The sequence below is a fragment of the Euleptes europaea genome, chromosome 14 (assembly GCF_029931775.1).
Source record: "Euleptes europaea isolate rEulEur1 chromosome 14, rEulEur1.hap1, whole genome shotgun sequence".
Classification (NCBI taxonomy): domain Eukaryota; kingdom Metazoa; phylum Chordata; class Lepidosauria; order Squamata; family Sphaerodactylidae; genus Euleptes; species Euleptes europaea.
Window position 1 is genome coordinate 2,582,862 of NC_079325.1, and position 18,298 is coordinate 2,601,159.

General features: G+C 47.1%; 1 protein-coding gene across 1 annotated transcript in view; it reads left to right on the plus strand.

The window, feature by feature from the left end:
• Positions 1-18,298, plus strand: part of ZBTB16 (zinc finger and BTB domain containing 16) — a 156,570-nt gene that overhangs the window by 51,074 nt on the left and 87,198 nt on the right. Inside the window, exon 2 of the mRNA XM_056860246.1 lies at positions 15,596-15,693. Coding sequence (XP_056716224.1) covers positions 15,596-15,693 — 98 coding nt within the window. The remainder of the gene's footprint in view (positions 1-15,595; positions 15,694-18,298) is intronic.

Genomic DNA, 18,298 nt, shown 5'->3' on the forward strand with positions numbered 1-18,298 from the left:
CATACATACATACATACATACATACATACATACATACATACATACGTATTGGGGTTGTCAATTCTGGGTTGGGAATTTTTTTAAGATTTGGGGATGGAGCCCAGGGAAGGCGGGCTCTGGGGAGGGATGAAACTAGGGACTAGGGTTGCCAGGTCTCCCCTGGCCACTGACAGGGGATGGGGGGTAGGGTTGCCTGATCCAGGTTGGGAAACTCCTGGAGATTTGGACCTCAGTGGGGTACAATGCCATAGAGTCCACCCTCCCAAGCATTCATTTTCTCCAGGGAAATTGATCTCTGTAGTCTGGAGATGGGTTGTAATTCCAGGAGATCTCCAGGCCCCACCTGAAGGCTGGCATTGTTAGAAGAGGCAAAACCTCAGTGGAGTGCAATGCCATAGAGTTCACCCTCCAAAGCAGCCGTTTGCTCCAGGGGCACTCGTCATCTCTGCAGTCTGGAGATCAGTTGCAATTCTGGGAGATTTCCAGGTCACACCTGAAGTTTGGCAACCCTAGTCTACTCCCAGAATCTACCAGACTCTTCCTTGGCTCTGCCTCAGAATGCACCCAGCTCCACCCTTCACCTTCCAGGATCCTAGAATCATAAGAGTTGGAAGGGACCACCAGGGTCATCTAGTCCAACCCATTGCATAATGCAGGAAATTTGCAACAACCCTTTCCCCCCCACACACACACAGAGTTACCACTACTCCATGCCCAGAAAATGGCCAGGATGCCCTCCCTCTCATGATCTGCCTAAGATCATAGAATCAGCATTGCTGACAGGTGACCATCTAGCCTCTGCTTAAAAACCTCCAGGGAAGGAGAGCTCACCACCTTCCGAGGAAGCCTGTTCCACTGAGGAACTGCTCTAACTGTTAGAAAGTTGTTCCTAATGTCTAGATGGAAACTCTTTTGATTTAATTTCAACCTGTTGGTTCTGGTCTGACCTTCTGGGGCAACAGAAAACAACTTGGTACCATCCTCTGTATATTGTCTATATATATCCTCTATGTATCCAGTAGGCTCTTTGCTTGTGGCTTATTCCACCTTCTCCCCCTGGCCATGTCCAGGGTACTTGTGGTTTTACAGTTGATCTGCCCTTGCATCTAGTATGTGAAGGTGAGAAATGTCCAGGATCCTTCACCGGGGTTGCTGTCCGAATCCTGGTCTTAAAATTTCACCTTCTCCGAAACGTCTCCCAATGAGGCTCCTTGGGGGATGCTGATGTGGTCTACATTGGGAAAGCATTCTCGATTTGGAGCGTTCCCGTTTTTTCACATTTCAGATGAGCATATCAAGGAGGGGGCCTCCCCCTCCCTTCCTCCCTCGGCCAGTCCAGTAATTGCTGCCTCCCCAGACTCGTTTTCACTCCTGGCTCCCGATTCCATTCGCTTTTTTGATTTGCAAGCAATCTATAAGATGGGATTTCTTTTTCGTCAGACTGTTTTTCTGTCTGATGACCTTGGGCTTCCACAACATCTGCACTGTAAATGAGATGTGGCATCGCCGCATGTATCTTGATAAAATATATCAGTGGATGAATTGATTTTCATATTGATTTGCCAGGGCGCGAAAGAGTGTTTGTGGGGAAGAGGGAGTGAGAAGAAAACCAGGCCTTTGGCTTCTTAATGGCATGTCTTGAAGGTGCCTCAGTATTGGAGGCAGTTGACTGTATGACTGGTGGAGTGATGGCGGCTTCCGTTTCATGGAGTTTGCTCTGGGTTTTGGCCACAGGCGGAACAAGGGGGGGGGGAAGAGGAACGTGGGCAAAATTCATGCCAAGGGCACAAGTGTTTTCCAAAGGTGAACAAAACCTTAGTGTAGTATGTCTCTGAGAAGCACCATTAAGTGACGCAATTTCATTTCTGTACCAATCAGCACTAAAATGTGGGGCTCAAACATCATCCTGTGAAAATCTTAGTCATTGTGGATCTGTTTCTGAGCCCTGTCATGTCTCCAAACATTAGTTAAAGGAACATTGGGGAGGGGCTGTGGCTCAGTGGCAGAGCATCTGCTTGGCATGCAGAAGGTCCCAGGTTCAGTCCCCGGCATCTCCAGTTAAAGGGACCAGGCAAGTAGGTGATGTGAAAGACCTTTATCTGCCTGAGATCTTGGAAAGCCGCTGCCAGTCTGAGTAGACAATAGTACTGACTTTGATGGACCAAGGGTCTGATTCAGTATAGGGCAGCTTCATGTTTTAATGTGTGAACATGTAAAACATCTGGCTTTTCTCCCCCCTCAGCCTTTTCTGTCCCAGAATATAGAAATCCATTATCTATACCTCTGAAATAATGTAGATAATTTGGCTCAGATGGTAATATAAGTTTACTGCTTTTGAAGCCAGGTTTTTATTCTTCTAAAAACTGTGACTTGAAATGTGGGTGAAGCTGTTGCTATTATGTGCTCTTATTCAAAATGTTGGTTTATGGGAGTCTTTGGCCACAAAGGTTACTTGGTTCCAAGAGCTCCAGGTGGATTTCGGATCTCAGTATCCTCATTTTGGATTATGGCCCGGGCACAAAATCACAATCACAGGAGGTCACAGTTTCTGTTGGGAAGGAGGGAGTTAACTCTTTCTTCTAGACCATTTCCCCAATCTCAGATGACCCTCTAGCCCTGCAGTTCACCCCCATAGGGGACATATCGGCACTATTAAGGTACCATGTATATTTCAGGGGTGGAGAGCAAAGACCACCCCAGCAGCCTGTCTGAGGACACCAACATGACAAAAGAGAAAGTGGGGTTTTTTTTATGTGTGTGTGTGGGGGACCCTCTGGCTTGTACTGCAGTAGCAGCAATTTTTAAAGGAAGAACATGTCCCAGGTCTGGAAGTGTTTGGTGTCATTTGGCTTTTAGTTCTGGTTGTTGTAGGAGAAATTTAATTCTGTCCTTCAGAAGTGTGGTGTCTCTAATACTTCTGCCTGGGACCAAGAAGTGCCTCCGGAGGTCACGGTGACTTGTTCTGTCGCCACAGGCTCTGTGAGAGACACCACCTATCAAATCATGAACGTGCCGCATCGATTTTAGTGTGACTTTTACCAATGACTCCAAGTCCCTGGCCCCATGGGCGTAGCATCGGTTTTTCGGTGCCCATCTCTAGCAAAACCACTATTGAATTATCAGAATGAAACGTGGAACGTTTTGCAGTACCATTGCCTTTAAGTTGTCTTTTTAAAAAACCCTTCTGGGACCTTGGGACACATATTGGGCAGTACCTGGGGTGTAGAGGGGGGGGCACTGGCATACACTGGTTATCTGAAGAAGTGAACTATGCCTTACGAAAGCTCATTCCCTACCAGGAATTGTGTTAGTCTTTAAGATGCAACTGGACTCTTGCTCTTTTCTACAGCATACACTGTGTTGTGCTCTCCTCATGCTTAAACATGCCTTGCTTAAGTTATCCTTAAGAAATTGTTTCTTCACACAATGCATAGTTAAATAGTGGAACTCCCTGCCCCAGGATGTGGTGATGGCTGCCAACTTGAAAGGCTTTAAGAGGTGAGTGGACATGTTCATGGAGGAGAGGGCTATCCATGACTACTAGTCAAAATGGATACTAGTCATGATGCATAACTGTTATCTCCAAGATCAGAGGAGCAGGCCTGTATTATTAGGTCCCGTGGAACACGGGCAGGAAAATGCTGCTGCAGCCGTCTTGTTTGTGGGCTTCCTAGAGGCATTTGGTTGGCCACTGTGTGAACAGACTGCTGGACTTGATGGACCTTGGTCTGATCCAGCAGGGCCTTCCTTATGTTCTTATGTTCTTATTTCCGACCATCAGAGGAGGGCTCGCTCTCCCCCTGCGTTTTCCTATGTTTTGCCTGCAAAACATGTTTCCTGTTCCATTCAAGACCCAGACTCAGACTTATCCCCCAAAACCCAGGAGCCAGTGGCACCAGGAAACACACTGGCAGGTGCCGTGGTGCCCCCATATGCCATGTTGGGGGGGGGGGTCACTGTTCTAATCTGTTCCTTTCTGTTTGCCCATCTGTGTCATTGAGAACAGTTCATGCAGAACTGAGACAGCCACATTTGGGGCGGGGGGAGGGTGGTGGCCGTAATCTCCTTATTCTGGCCAGTTTGTAAACTTGGCATTTCCTCCCTGGGTCTCATAAGCAATAGACATATTTTTAAGTGTCTGCTCAGCACAAGATCTTGGCTGACAGTTTATTTCCTTTTATTAAGATAAGTGAGCCTAAATTTTAGAATCTCTTCATATTCCATGTTTGTACAAATCATCGTAAAGGATCAATGACGGGTGTTTTGTGCCTATTTTTTAATGTATCAGGGGATTTTTTTTCTTTCTCTCAGATTATTTTATCCATTTTTCATTTTTAAAATGCAAGCCTGGAGCCAGCGTGCATAATGTTGCTGGTTTTCCAGTGTTACGCTCGTGCCCTACCAAACCTCTGATAGAGCAACGTATTTATAGCCCGATATAAATAAAATCAGAAGGTTCCTATAAAACTCTGTTATTACTGCAGTACCAAGTTAGCCAAAGCTTGAGGTTTCAGCTCCCTGGCACTCGCATGCCGCAATGAATATTTTATAGGGAAGGAAATACTTAGCGTCCGACTCTTTTTATAGTGCTGCTGTTTGTATGGTTGGTAACCTTCCAGATCACATGTAGCACCATCACTCTCCTTTTCTAGTTCTGCATCAGGGCCCCCCAAACAGGGGGCCCATGGGCAACATGGTGCCTGCCAGTACTTATTCTGGCACCCACCAAGTGTTTTTAGAAGTGGGTAGGGCCACTTAGGGTTGGGTAATAGATATTTTGGGGGTGGAGCCGGAAGAGGGCAGGGTTCTGGGAGGGGAGGAGGGGAACTTCAGTGGGGTATGCCATGGAGTCCACCTTCCAAAGTAGCCATTTTCTGCAGGTAAACTGATCTCTGTCACCTAGAGGTCAGTTGTAATAGTGGGAGATCTCCAGCCACCACATGAAGATTGGCAACCCTAGTGCGGCTTCGCCTCCCACGGCGAACCACCTCCCACGGTGGTTCTGCCCACCACCCCATGCCAGAATTCCAAACGTGCCCACCGGGGCAAAAAGGTTGGGGATCCGTGCCTTATATCGACACACCCCAGGCAACCACCGCCCTGCCCTGCTAGGCTGGCTTTTAGCAAACGTTGAGGGCAAAGCTAGCGAGCTCCATTTCTCCCCCTCCTCCTCCTCCATTAGCAGCGAATGCTGGAAAGGATTAGTGAGCTGGCTGTAAAATTAACTGGTCCAACAGGTATTTAGCAAATCTGTAGAGCCCCAAATCTGTCATTGGCCAAATAAACTTTTTCTTCTCCCCCCTCTCCCCCTCCCCCCATCCTTCTCCCAGTAGCAGCCTGTATCTTGCCAAGTCTGTGAGCAAACCTTGAAATGACAAAGCACCCTTTAGTTAATTGCCCGACGGATCGCCCAGAGTTAAAAGTTCTGATTTATATGACTGTAGCTCTAACTGCTCAATAACCCAGGCCTGTAATCTACTTTCATTTCAAACAGAACGGTGATTTATGGGGCAGCAGGCCGTTTTAGCTCAGAAATGAGGTGTTCAACATATGCTCTGTTGACATAAATTTGAAATTTATTGCTCTTGTCAAAACTGCCTGTTGGACAAAGGTGCGTATTAAGGCAATAAATGACTGGGAATCGTTTTCTGTCAAATTTCCTAACCATTGTATTCAGTCTGTTTAGCTGGGGAGGGGGGACGTGTGCACATACGTGCGCGCGCACACACGTTTTTAAAAGAATAATAATCAAAGGCCCCCAAAAGCTGTGTGCTCCTTTTGGGCTTTGCGCCTGTCGAGAGGAAGAAGATCTTGTGCAAAGTTAGAGGCCGTTTTTTCCTGCCTCCCCCTTTTTGTTCTCATTAAATGCGAAAAAGGGAGCACGGCGGGGGAGGGGTTGGAATGAGAGCTCATTAAATAAATATAGAAGGCATTTTTATGTGCCGTTTTAAGTACGGGACTTAGAACATCGGGCTGCGAGCAAATGCAGCTAGTTTACAATGGGGCGAAACTTGTGGGCCCCCCTCATTTTGTTGTGGGATGGGGAGAAGAGTAACTTAAATGGGACAAAGCTGTGGCCAGCGAGCCATGATCAAAGAGCCGGGTTTAAGGACCCCAAGTCCATAAATGTCTCTCTTAGGTTCTGAGAAGTCAGCACCATCCTTTCCAGCTCTCCGTGGTACTGAAAAATAATTATACATTTCGAGAAGCTAACGTACAATCTCTAGCTCCGGTGTGACCAGGTAGCCTGGATTTGTTCCATTCTTGCAAGAAAATTATTGTTATAATTTTACTAAGGCCACCTAGAAGAAACAACAACAATCCATGGTTCTAGATGTGGACTTCATGAAGAATAAAAATAATTCACGAAGGAAAAACGAACACAATCCTGGGTTGCTAATGTTTCCTAATTGGTGGGGTAAGCCAGGAAACAAGAACTGGAACAACACCCGTTTCCTGTGTGACACCCAAAGATGGCCTTCCAACTCTCCTAACCCATAAAAGTAACCTCCAAGTCAATCACATCAGCCTATGCAAGTGGCCTATGAATTAACTTTACAGCATTCTGAACAAGATGCACATCGCATCCTTCCCTTCCCTTCCCTTCCCTTCCCTTCCCTTCCCTTCCCTTCCCTTCCCTTCCCTTCCCTTCCCTTCCCTTCCCTTCCCTTCCCTTTCCTTTCCTTTCCTTTCCTTTCCTTTCCTTCCCTTCCCTTCCCTTCCCTTCCCTTCCCTTCCCTTCCCTTTCCTTGAGAGCCAGCATGGTGCAGTGGTTAAGATCGGTGGTTTGGAGCAGTGGACTCTAATCTGGTGAACCGGGTTTGATTCCCCACTCCTCCACATGATTGGCGGAGGCTAATCTGGTGACCTGGGGTTGGTGTCCCCACTCCTACACATGAAGCCTGCTGGGTGACCTTGGGCTAGTCACAGCTGTCTTAGAGCTCTCTCAGCCCCCTTGCCTCACAGAGTGTCTGTTGTGGGGAGGGGAAGGGAAGGTGCTTGTAAACCAATTTGATTCTTCCTTAAGTGATAGAGAAAGTCGGCATATAAACAACTCTTCTTCTTCGTTCCTTTCCTTTCCAATTTATAGTCCGCCTTTTTCACAGAGAGTCAAGATGGATTACACAATGTCAGTCAATGCAATCAATACAATGAGATCTCTAATCAGCAGTGTAATAGGACTGGCATTGCAGAAATCCTAACAAATCATAAGTAGTAAACATGACATGTTAAACAAACAATAAATAGCAACTGGCTGGGAATGGAGGGGATTTACTGGGAACAAAGAGAGGCCTTGGCCAGCGACTCTGGTGATATCACTTCTGGCATGCACCGGAAATGATGTTTTCACATCACCGTCAATGCAGGGACGCTCTGGTATTTTTCGCCCAAATACCAGAGCGTCCCTGTGTTCCTGGCAATGTGATGTTGTCATCGGGTTGCTGGCAATACAGGCCTAGGCCTCCTTTTGTTGCCAACCCCCGCCAACTAGTTGATAGGTGCTGGGGGGGGGGGAACGGCCCTGGAGCAGGAGATTCCCCTATCCCCTGGCAAGCCTAAGTAAATGGTATTTACATAAGTAGAAATACAATGCATGGAGAAAAGATATGCAACAGATAGCACATGCTATGTGTGTGTGTAAAGTGCCTTCAAGTCGCAGTCGATTTATGGCGATCCCTTTTGGGGTTTTCATGGCAAGAGACTAACCGTGCCTTCCTCTGCACAGCAACCCTGGTATTCCTTGGTGGTCTCCCATCCAAATACTAACCAGGGCTGACCCTGCTTAGCTTCTGAGATCTGACGAGATCAGGCTAGCCTGGGCCATCCAGGTCAGGGGCAGCACACGCTATAGACAGTAGCAAAGTCCACAGTCTTCTTCCATTCATTAAAACATCTCCTGAACGGTTCCCTAGTAATGTGTCCCTCTCATCTTTATAAAAATGCCCTCCTGAACAAATCTGTTTTACATAATTTGTGGAATGCCAGAAGCAATTGGGTTTTCCTCCTGCATTTTGAACTCTCAGACAAAAATGCAGAAACTTTGGAGCCTGGCTTGTAAATAAACTGGAATCGGGGATAGCCTTCGAAAACTGTTTTATACGTTTGCATTTAGTGCAGGCTGACAAACTTTATACGCATATCCACAAATGAAGCATGAAACTATGATAGAATTAATAGATGTTAACAAGAAAATGAAACCTGTAAAGCCGTCTACATTTGTAATATATCGCTCAAATTAAACCTAAGCTTATCCGCCACAACATCCACCTCATGCTAAGTCCTGGAAATTTGATTGAAATGTTTCAGGGGGTAGCCAGCTCTTCTCCCCCCCCCCCCAATTTGAAATTCAGTCCGGACCATAATCTAACGCCTACCATTCGCTGCACATGGCGTCAATGTCTTGATAGCCCATGACGGATTTTTTAATATGATTCCCAAGCTGAAGAATTCGCTAACTTTCTGTGCAAAGGCCACTTTTATTTCCATTGAAATGGTATGGTAAGCGTTGGCCAAAATTTCATCCCTCTCTTTCGAACGCTGCAGCTCTGCATCGTTCAGTGACTAACAGGATCCAGATGGACAAAAGAAAGGACTTTTTCATGCTCTGGGTAGTGTGCAGTGGCTGCTAATTTTGTTGGTTTCGATAGGATTCGACAGATTAACTTCACATTTCTTTAATTTTATTTATTTATTTTGAACATTCTGTTCTGCCTTTCCACCCAAATCGGGGCCCCAAGGTGGCGAACACCCAACCAATAAAACATTTAAATCATTAGAATTGCCTTAAAAATATTTATGCAATTCAGTGAAAACTTGCAAGCGTACAAACACAACACAACCGGGGAGGAGGGCCAATGAATTCATGTCGGAGAGGCCTATCAGTCGTTATTTGCTGAGCTTGCTCAGTGGAACTTCCATACGCAAGGTGCTACACCTCAAAGTGCCAGATGCTTGGCATCGTGGCCCTTTCTTACATGCCCAGGGTAATGCCAGTCACCACTTTGGGGTCAGGAAGGAATTTTACTCCAGGCCAGATTGGCCAGGGATCTTGGACGTTTTTGGCTTTCCTCTGGGCATGGAGCAGGGGTCACTGGGGGAGCAGGGGAGAAGGTAGTTGTGAATTTCCTGTGTTGTGGAGGGGGTTGGACTATATGACCCTTGAGGTCCCTTCCAGCTCTATGTTTCTAACTAGAGGAGCAGACTGTTCCCTTCATGCCTCACTTTCAGACTTTCCCAGAGGCACCTCTGCAGCCCCTGTTGCAAACATGAATCGAGAGTACATGGGCCTTTGCTCTGACCCGGCAGGGCAGTGCTTGTGTTCAATACCTCTCTTGTCCTGGGTCAGCTTCGCTGGCTGGTACCTCCACCTTCTTGCAGGGCCAGCGCAGTGTCCAAGGAGCCATGATTTCTCCGGCTTGCTTGGAACAAAGACCCCAGTGAGAGGGGGCCGTGCGTGTCGTGCTTTCTCCTCTTTCCCCCCCTACTGTTCCTGTGTACGGGTGGATTCGGTCTGCGTTGATAAATGCCTGCGCACACCCATTGTGTATGCACAAACATAAAAATCTCCCAAATGGTGCCGAATCACTTGCCACCAATCCAGCCTCTCTTTCACACAAAGCACCCCGTCGGGAAAACTCATAATTTTTACACCACACCGTCTTGACTGGTCAGTGCTGGAATTACTGTCTCTTTGAAGTGCTTTTTGCAGGAGATTTTACAGGCCTTTTTAATTACCTACAGCTTGCGAGAGGCCCTCCTTCCAGTCCGGCTTTTGATGGCTTGTTCTTTCCAGCCGCCTGTTCAGAAGTGCTGCCGTTCTTCCCCCCTTCCACCCTACCCCGGCCATCCCCAGAGTCTCGGGGGTCCTGAGTCCTGCTCAATGCTTTTTGCTTACAAAGAGCATCTTTAGTGCCTTTGCTGTGGTGCCCCCAGAAATTCCTGGAATTCTGGACTGTGAGAAGATATTTGCAGGACTGGAGAATCGTAGAATCATAGAGTTGGAAGGGGCCACCCAGGCCATCTAGTCCAACCCCCTGCTTAATGCAGGATCAGCTTAGAGCATCCCTGACAAGTGCTTGTCCAACCTCTGCTTAAAGATTGCCAGTGAGGGGGAGCTCACCACCTCCCTAGGGAACTGATTCCACTGTCAAAACAACTCTTACTGTAAAAACATTTTTCCTAATACCCAGCCGGTACCTTTCTGCCCGCAATTTAAACCTGTTATTGCAAGTCCTTTCCTCTGCTGCCAACAGGAACAGCTCCCTGCCCTCCTCTAAGGGACAGCCCTTCAAATACTTAAAGGGAGCAATCCTGTCCCCCCTCAACCTCCTCTTCTCCAGACTAAACATTCCCAACTCCCTCTGCCTTTCCTCATAGGGCTCGGTCTCCAGGCCCCTGATCATCCTCGTCGCTCCCTTCCGCACCCGTTCGATTCTGCCCATATCCTTTTTGAAGTGACTCCTCCAGAACTGCACACAATACTTCAGCTTGATCCATGAATCCCTTTCTAATGTTAAAAAAATGAGGGTATGCTTAATGCAGAATCATTGGTCTGATTGTCAGGAACAGGCATAAGTTCTCCGTGGTGTCGGACCTTCCCCCTCGAGACTTTCCTGGTGCCTCCTTTTTCTGGGTTTTTGGTGCCAGGCCAAAAACACTCTTCCTTTACCCAGGCCGTTGACCGAATCTTGACATCTTCTCTTCTGCTTTGGTGCTTCTCCTTTTGGGCTGATTTTGTTGGCTGCTGTTTTAAAACTCTTCTGAGTATTACATCTGTTTTAATTGGCTAAGTTTTCATTAATTTTGTTGCTACACACATACATCTAATATAATTTCTTTTTTTCATTTTTTGTTAACTTCATGAGGCAGGCTCTGGAGACCGCGGGAAAGAAATCTTTTAAATAAATAAATGTTCAGAGCTTTTTTGAAGACATAAAAAAGAGGAAAAAATCACAAATTAAAAAGGGGCTAGGAGACTATTTTGAATTGCTAGACTTCAGCATGCCTCTTCTGGGAGTCTGACTGGCCAGAACCCAGGATGTCCAGTCCTGGTTATATTTTGGCTTGGATTTGTACCAAACTCATTTTATTTGGTCAACAGAGCAAATAATACCTTCATGTTCACTGATGGCACATATGTATTCGGAAATGTGGCTCGTGTCTTTTATGGAGAAAAGTGCGTCTCTCTCTAATCCGTCAACATCATTTTTTGTTGCTTTAATTTGCTTACAGACACATTTTAAAAAAGGACTGTATGAAAGGTTTGAAATTTATTATGTCAGTCAAATGTTGAATATTAAAGTACAGTTCATCTTTCTGTACTTCTGCATTATGGGGAATATAATTGGGAATCAATAAATGTGGGCTTTTAACTTTTTTGTTGTTTTTCTTTTTAAAAGCACAACTTTTGTGAAAACTGCCGGCTTGTCTATTGATCTGTCTCTTTCAGATCTTAACAGCACGAGCAGCTATAAAACCTTGCTTACATCTGCTAGATTTTTTTTTTTTTGCAACATCGCCTTAATCCAGCAAGCATAAATAGAACATTTCAATCATATTTTGCTACCAGGAGCCTGGGAGATAAAGTGCTTTAAGACCTTGCTTGAAAGAGACTGTATGAGATTGGGCGCGATAACATCATCCTATAAGCAGCCGCCAAATGGAAAACTTTTGTCCCTGCTGAAATTTGTTGATAGAGATATTTCAAATAAATTACTTGCCGAAAGCCAGAGAGTTGTTATTTTTTAAAACAATGGGTCAGTTATGTAACCGCTGGCGGTGTTGAGGTTTGAGATTTGATTGCCATGTAGATCTCTGGGTGAGGTGTTTGGTATAGTAAGATTAATGTGTTCCTTTGTCATTTCTGACACCCTGTTGAGATGCCTCATTTGGGGCAATGGGGGGCGGGAGGAAGGCAGAGGAGGAAGGAGGTGTCTTATCTGGAGATGCTTGGCTGAGGCAGAGGCTAGCCTCCTATATTCGTGAGTGTCCATAGTTATCAGGACCAGAATGAACGAGTGCATTTCAGAAAGCAAACACAGGGATGCTGTTTGTTTGCAAATGAACCTGATTTTTCAGAAGTTTTGAAGCCAGAGTGTGCTTATGTCACTGGCAAGATCCCTCATTGGGTGCTGCTGGCAGAACAACTCACGTTGGTAAAAATATCTCCAGATTACAACATCAAGTGTCTATGGGGAGAAAGGCAGGTTATCAACACATACTTTTTAAAAAAATGGCCATAAAATGCAGGATCCATAGCTAATTTAGGAATGGAGCAGTTTTTTAAAATTTGATTTTGCCGTCTTTGTATCTTGACCTGCCTTCCAAGAAGCTTAGAATTGGAAGTTGCCTCATTTTCTCCCTGTAGGCAGAGGAGCCATTGCTGGCCCAAGGCCACCCAGTTTGTTTCTCGATTGAGGCTTCTCTCGTCCCATGCTGTCCCCATGTACCACGTTGCTGTCCTTTGCCACAGTGGGCAGGGCAACCTGACCTGCGGCCTGGGGAGAGTTCTTTGCAGCTTATGACAGTTCTGTGCAACCTCTTCCCTGGTGGTGCTGTGTACTGTGCTCAGTTGGGTCACTGGGAATGAGGCACCCTCAAAACTAGGGAGGGAGTGGGAGAAAGTGCCATGCCAGCTGGGGCAGGAGAAGGTGCCAAGGGCCAGCTGGACTGTCTTGGTGCACTTGATCCGTGAGTGAAGTGTATGCTAGATGGCAGTAAATTATGCATGGCATGGTCTGTGTTTGCCCTCCTTGGGCCACCCTCTTTTGGGCAGGTCACATTAGGGTTGCCAGGTCCCTCTTTGCTGCTGGCGGGAGGTTTTTGGGGCGGAGCCTGAGGAGGGCGAGATTTGGGGAGGGGAGGGACTTCAATGCCATAGAGTCCAATGGCCAAAGAGGCCATTTTCTCCAAGTGAATTGATCTCTATCAGCTGGAGATCAGTTGTAATAGCAGGAGATCTCCAGCTACTACCTGGAAGTTGGCAACCTTAGGGTACATATCAAGTAGCACTGAGGGTACATATCAAGTGGCACTAGTAAAAATGGATACCAGTCATGATGCATCCCTATTCTCTCCAGGATCAGAGGAGCAGGCCTATTATATGAGGTGCTGTGGAACACAGGCAGGACAATGCTGCTGCGGTTGTCTTGTTTGTGGGCTTCCTAGAGGCACCTGGTTGGTCACTGTGTGAACAGACTGCTGGACTTGATGGGGTCTGATCCAGCATGGCCTTTTTTATGTTCTTATGAAAGGCCAAGCCAAGCAGTTCAGGTGTTTTGCTGCTGAAAGAGATATATGGGATTGTTCTTCCGCCAACCTCAAAGTCTTCCCCATTGCACAGTAAGGAACCACCACAGTTTGAGGCATCTTCATCTCCCCAAGGAGGGCCCCATTTCTTGAAGCCCTGCCCGTGGGCTTTTGGCCTCCATCCGGGGGGACTGGATTGTGTTTGTGTTTTATGATCTCTCTTCTTAGAAACTCTGGCAGACTTGGCTGGTGTGTGCGCCTTCGGTATTTTTGCCAGCTTCGGAGCCTGGGCTGTTCCCTCAGAAATGATAAATGTATCATCCTCTGACATTATGAAATAATCCAAGAAAAAGGAATACTTGTTTTTCTTGCTTAATGTTTTTCATAATTTTAGCTGGCCAAACAACTGCTCATGTGTGGTTTGGGTTTGCTTCTTTCTTTCTTTTTTTTAAACCAGCTTTTTATGGCTGTTCTCTCCATTTCTGGAGCGTACATCTCTGCTTATTTTCTAAAATAGCAACATTTGATGCCCTTTAGCAAGACTACTTTCGACCATTATGCGGGGACAGAATGTCTCTGGGGAGATGCAGACTTCTTTATAAAGAAACTGGGATCTCCTTATTAGAAATCTGGGTCTCGTAAGCAGGAACCTGGAAATTCGCACTGAAATTTCACTTTTAGGTGAAATTCTGTGGTGTCTAGAAATTCCTCTGTTACTGCTGGATTGGGGATAAGTGGGTTTCCGTGTCTCTTTTTCATGTTTAAACCCATCTTCCTTTGTGACAGCTGGTTGGAGGGTGGGTCATTGGGCAGGTGGAAGGAGCTTTGGAAACCTCATGGTGTCTTCACCATGGACTAAAATGTTGGACTAAAATTGGACTAAAAAAAACCTGAGTAATGTGCTAGTCTGGGTGGAACATCTCCCTCCCCTCCCCCCAGCCGAATTCCAAAGCCAATTCAGAACAGTTGAGCGCATCCCTAGGCGAGACCCCAGTGTGCTTCCAATGGTCTCCATCATTTTGAGGCTGGTTAATAAAAGACTGCATTTGAAGGGATACTTGGGTTGTGACTTTGCACGTGCTCTGAGGCTTAGCGAGGCTAGCGCGCCCGTTCATTTGTGATCCTTTGACATGGGAGGGGTGTGTTTGTGTGTGGAAGGCTGGCTGGTTGGATTTCACTGACAGGTATTAGGGAGGATAAAGTTGGATATTTCTTCCTCTTTCTAATTCAGGCAATTCTGCTGCCCATCTTGGTGTAGAGTTGAGTCTGCTAAATATTCTTTGGGCCTGACAAATGGTGCTGGGACTTGCCAATTCACTCTTGAGGGGGCAGCTGCTTCATAAGGGGGATGGCACACCATGCCAACCAGGAGGGCCTTGGATGGCCGCCTGTCATCACTTGGCTTGGGAAGTGTCTAGATTCACAGCCTGGGGGCGGGGGTGTTAGTTGCCGAAAAGGAAGCAGGGGAATCAATCGTTCGATGTCTTGATTCCCACCATTCGGTTGACATTCGTTACAAATGTGCACAAGCAATTCTGAGTTTGGCTCTCGGCTCTCCCTGCCAGCCGTCCAGAAAGGCAGGCCATCAACCATCTGGGAAATTCCAGCATCAGCCTGCCTGAGGGGGCCATGGCTCAGTGGTAGAGTATCTGCTTGGTATGCATAAGATCCCAGGTTCTATCCCTGGCATCTCCAGTTAAAAGGACCAGGTGATGGCTGAAGTGAAAGGCCTCTGCCTTACACTCTGGAGAGCCGCTGCCAGTCTGAGTAGACAACACTGACTTTGATGGACCAAGGGTCTGACTCAGTATATGGCAGCTTCATGTGTTCATGTGAGGTTTCTTCTGCTCTGGTGCTCAAGTTCCCATTTTACAGAGTTCAGCTATAAGCAAAGCTACAAATGCAAGCACGGGGGTAAGCAAGGATTTGAACTCAAGTCCAACCTCATCTGTTAGACCGTATCTCCAGAGTGGTGGGTTAAAGATCTTCCCTTGTTTTTTTAGATGCTTCTTCGGGAGCAGATGAGGTCAGTTAAAATCTCATTCCTGCCATCGCTTTCCTCTCCTTGCTGGTGAGATTTCCGATGCTGGCAATTGCTCCTCTGCAGCCCCCATAACAGAGCAGGGCAGGCCTATTTAAATAATGCACCCAATCCCCTTCATTGTTTGCTTTAAATGTTCACTTTTTCCCCTTTTTGGCATCTGCACTTCCACACAAGCTGGTGAGAAAATCTGAGAAAAAGTATTGCAAAGGACAAAGTATCTACATATTAACTCTGCCACATTTATGCCCACGTCGCTGCAGAAGGCTCACTTTTTCTCTTTCTTTGTCGTTTGTGTTTCTGTAGAAAACTGCACAGTGGAATGAAGACATACGGGTGCGAATTATGCGGGAAAAGGTTCCTGGACAGCCTGCGCCTCCGGATGCACTTATTGGCTCATTCAGGTAGGTTTGGAAAGGTTGGGGGGGGGGTCTCTTTTTGCTTCCATCCTCCCTGCTTCAGTGCTGTTTTAACTTGGCCGGAAATTGGAATCCACTGAAACCCTGGCCAAGGAGTGGTCCATAGGGGTGCCCATGGGCACACCAGAGCGTGAGGCATGAGGCTGGCCCAGCCAGGCCTTTCCCCAGGACACTCACGCAGTATCTTGCCCTGGACTGCTTTATACAGGTGACAGCTCAATTTCATTAAGGCTATGCCTGACTGCAGATCCCCTCCGGTGCGGGGAGTGCTTCTTGCCTTGGCCAGCATCCTCTTTAAAGGAGGCTCGGTAGAAATGAGCCCATTTAAAGATACCATCCTTGTAGGAACGAAATTGCTTTGCCTGTTTTGCATAGGTCTTTCTTCTTCAAATAGTCAAAATTTGGGTGGTCTGGGGTAGAGAATGAGGAGGGAAAAGTCTGGAAATGATGCTGATGCTTAGCTTTTACTTAAGGTATTTTAAGTGTGTCCAAAGCTGTTTGCATTGCTATGTTGCCATCTTTACAACAACCCTGCAAAGTAGGCCAATGGGGTTATTCCCATATTGCAAGTCAGGGCGAAGTCTGCAAGAGAGTCGCTTACCAAAGGACTTTCAGGGGATCCAAGGCCAAGGCAAGACTGGAACCAGAGTTGTTTTCTAGCTGTTAGGCTATAGTGGCTCTGGTACTGGAGAAGAGGCCGAAAAGGATCGTGGAACCGTTTCTGGAAGGAGAAGGGGTGATTCGGGACATGGAAGGTCCATCCTCTGCAGGTCTGTCCTGCCCAGCTGTGAGAGTTCTCCAGGAACTGTTCACACGTCATCAAACTCTGCTCACAATCATAAGGACTAGAAACATGGCTTTTAAAAACACGTTCCCATTCCCATAGTGCAAAACTGTGAGACACACTTCAGGCTTTGCAGTGCAGATGCCTGAATTTCTTTGCCTCTCCTCCCTTCCCCTTGTCTTGCAGGTATCAAACTAACTGGTTGCCCTTATTTTAGATGACCAGATAGCTTCAGAGTTTCCTCTTGGCATTTCTGGGGGTTGTTCTGAGCACCCGAATTGCAAAGGTGCTAAAGTCCAGCCCTGCATCGCAGACTTTGAATCCTCTGTGGCTGATTACCGTTCGAGCCCATTCTTCATCTTCCAGGGTGTTCAGGTGCCATCCCCCCACCCCCCGGTCGTCGTCTCCCACAACGTATTTTGCATTTTTCTCATGTATCCCAAATACAATGTTTTCCACCTTTGAGCATCCACTGAAGTTTCATTAGCAAAACTGTTGCAGAATTAGTAGCGCTCGCTACCTTTAATGAATCTCTCGATTGGGTCCAAATTATGCAGGGTCCTTTAATTAAATAGACATAGAGGGGGTAGGAATGCGAAGCTGGCGAGTGGGGTTGGTTACTCCTCTGCAAGTTAATTCAGTCTCAGACTTTTCTGGCACGTGAAGCTCCATGCACAATTAGTTTTGGGTTTGGGGGCTTCTCCCGCCTCCTAAAGAACTCATGGTAGAGCTGGCAGTCTCTGGATATCCTACAGAACTGAATGCTAATCAAAGTCTTTAGGAACACAGAATTAAGAAGCGCCCTGCTGGATTGGACCAAAGTTCCATGTAATCCAGTAACATGTTCCACACAGTGGCCAACCAGATGTCCCAGAAGGCCACCAACAGGGCACGGAGGCTCAGGTTTGCCTGTGTTGTGTAGCTCACCCTCCCCAGCACTGCCTCTGAACACAGAGGAGGCTGAGGCTCAATGGTAGAGCATCTGCTTGGCATGCAGAAAGTCCCTGGTTCAATCCCCAGCATCTCCAGTTTAAGGGACCATGCAAGTAGGTGATGTGTAGGGCTGTTGGAAAAAAAAAAATAGGTATAGTTCGGATTCGGCTGAATTCGGCCCGTCTGGATTCGGGTTAGGCCGAAGTCCGAACTCCCCCGTTTCGGGTCCGTGCAATTCAGCGCAAAAAAACACAAACTTGCCTTTCCATGGCTCCGGGGGAACATTTTTGGGGGTAGAGGTCCCAAATTTTCAGCGGAGCTTCAAAGGACCCTTCTTGCAAGACCCCCCAAGTTTTGTAAAGATTGGGTCAGGGGGGGCTGAGATATGGGCCCCGAAAGGGGTCCCCCCACCTTAATGTGCATCTCTGAGCAGAGCTTGCAGCCCACGCACAAAGCTCCCAGCCCCGACAAACAGCTGAGCTGCAGGGAGCAAGGGCGGGGCAGGTGCGAAGAAGTTTGCAAAGCAACACAACTGCAAAGCAACACGTTTGCAACCATGCAAAGCAACACCTGACACGCGGGAGACCGGGCACTGACACATTTACATGTGTGTATCTGTTGTCGTTGTTGTTGAGAGCCAGTGTGGTGTAGTGGTTAAGAGTGTCAGACTAGGATTTGGAAGACACAGATTCCAGTCCCCATTCTGCCATGGAAGCTCGCTGGGTGGCCTTGGGCCAGTCACATGAACACATGAAGCTGCCTCATACTGAATCAGACCTTTGGTCCATGAAGCTCAGTATTGCCTACTCAGACTGGCAGCAGCTCTCCAGGGTCTCAGGCTGAGATCTTTCGCATTACCTACTGCCTGGCCCT